This window comes from Acyrthosiphon pisum, chromosome X (genome assembly GCF_005508785.2).
Source record: "Acyrthosiphon pisum isolate AL4f chromosome X, pea_aphid_22Mar2018_4r6ur, whole genome shotgun sequence".
NCBI lineage: Eukaryota > Metazoa > Arthropoda > Insecta > Hemiptera > Aphididae > Acyrthosiphon > Acyrthosiphon pisum.
Window position 1 is genome coordinate 108,609,451 of NC_042493.1, and position 794 is coordinate 108,610,244.

Sequence of the window (794 nt, forward strand, 5' to 3'; positions counted from 1 at the left end):
TTTATAATAAAATGTATTTAAAATAAAATTATTTTTCAAATCATTAGCTTTGCTATGTCAACTAATGAGGTGCCTGTATTGAGTACATGTGAAGATCAATTCATAAGCCCAATAGAAAATGAAGCTGCTGAAAAGTCATTGTCAGATAAAAATAATTTAAAAGGTAATATGTAAAAAATTCTTACTAAAATACATTTTAACTTGTACTATTAATGTTAAATCCAACATTAATATTAAATACTGAATAAATTAATAACCTTTCAGATAATACAGATAATACTTCCATGATAATTGACCTTACAATTGATGATTCGTCTAATAGTCCATTGTCCATTACTTTGGAACCAATTGAAAAAAGAAAAACTGCAATGCTGAAGATTTTTCAAGGGATGCAGACGGGATTATTTTTAAATTGTCTAAGGAAGTTGTACTTCCTAGTGTATATTGGAAGAGTGAACATCTTAATTCACAAAACGCAACAAAGTTTTATGAACGAGACACTAATGATGAAATTGTCAAGATAGTCTATTTTGATAATAACCTTGTGCCATCTATAGAAATATATGGCAAGAAATATGAATATACAACCCCTATCACAACAATGAAAGAGTTGGGCAATCTCTTAGAAAAAATCTATGGAATTGAAAAATGTTATGGTAGGGGTGGATTTGTGTTTGAACAATGTTTAGGGTATTTTGAAAATAGTTTAGTTCAAATGTGTTCTGGCTGTCAAGGGTTGCTAGAAGATCGAGATTTTCAAAGAATGAAAGCAAAACTTGAAGCTCAAAACAAAA

At 29.0% G+C, this 794-nt stretch overlaps 1 protein-coding gene across 1 annotated transcript; it reads left to right on the forward strand.

Moving 5' to 3' along the window:
- Positions 1 to 54: 54 nt before the first annotated feature.
- LOC100575137 lies at positions 55 to 788 on the forward strand. The gene is made up of 2 exons (XM_016804194.1): positions 55 to 163; positions 265 to 788. Exons 1-2 carry the CDS (start codon positions 55 to 57, stop codon positions 522 to 524), a joined length of 369 nt encoding a protein of 122 aa, XP_016659683.1. The 3' UTR covers positions 525 to 788.
- The last annotated feature ends 6 nt before the right edge of the window (positions 789 to 794 follow it).

What these genes read in the sequence shown, in the direction of transcription:
- LOC100575137 (XM_016804194.1), top strand. Translation starts at nt 55, where the DNA reads ATGTCAACTAATGAGGTGCCTGTATTGAGTACATGTGAAGATCAATTC. An exon ending in AGATAAAAATAATTTAAAAG is followed by an intron (nt 164 to 264) that starts GTAATATGTAAA and finishes ATAACCTTTCAG; the next exon opens with ATAATACAGATAATACTTCC.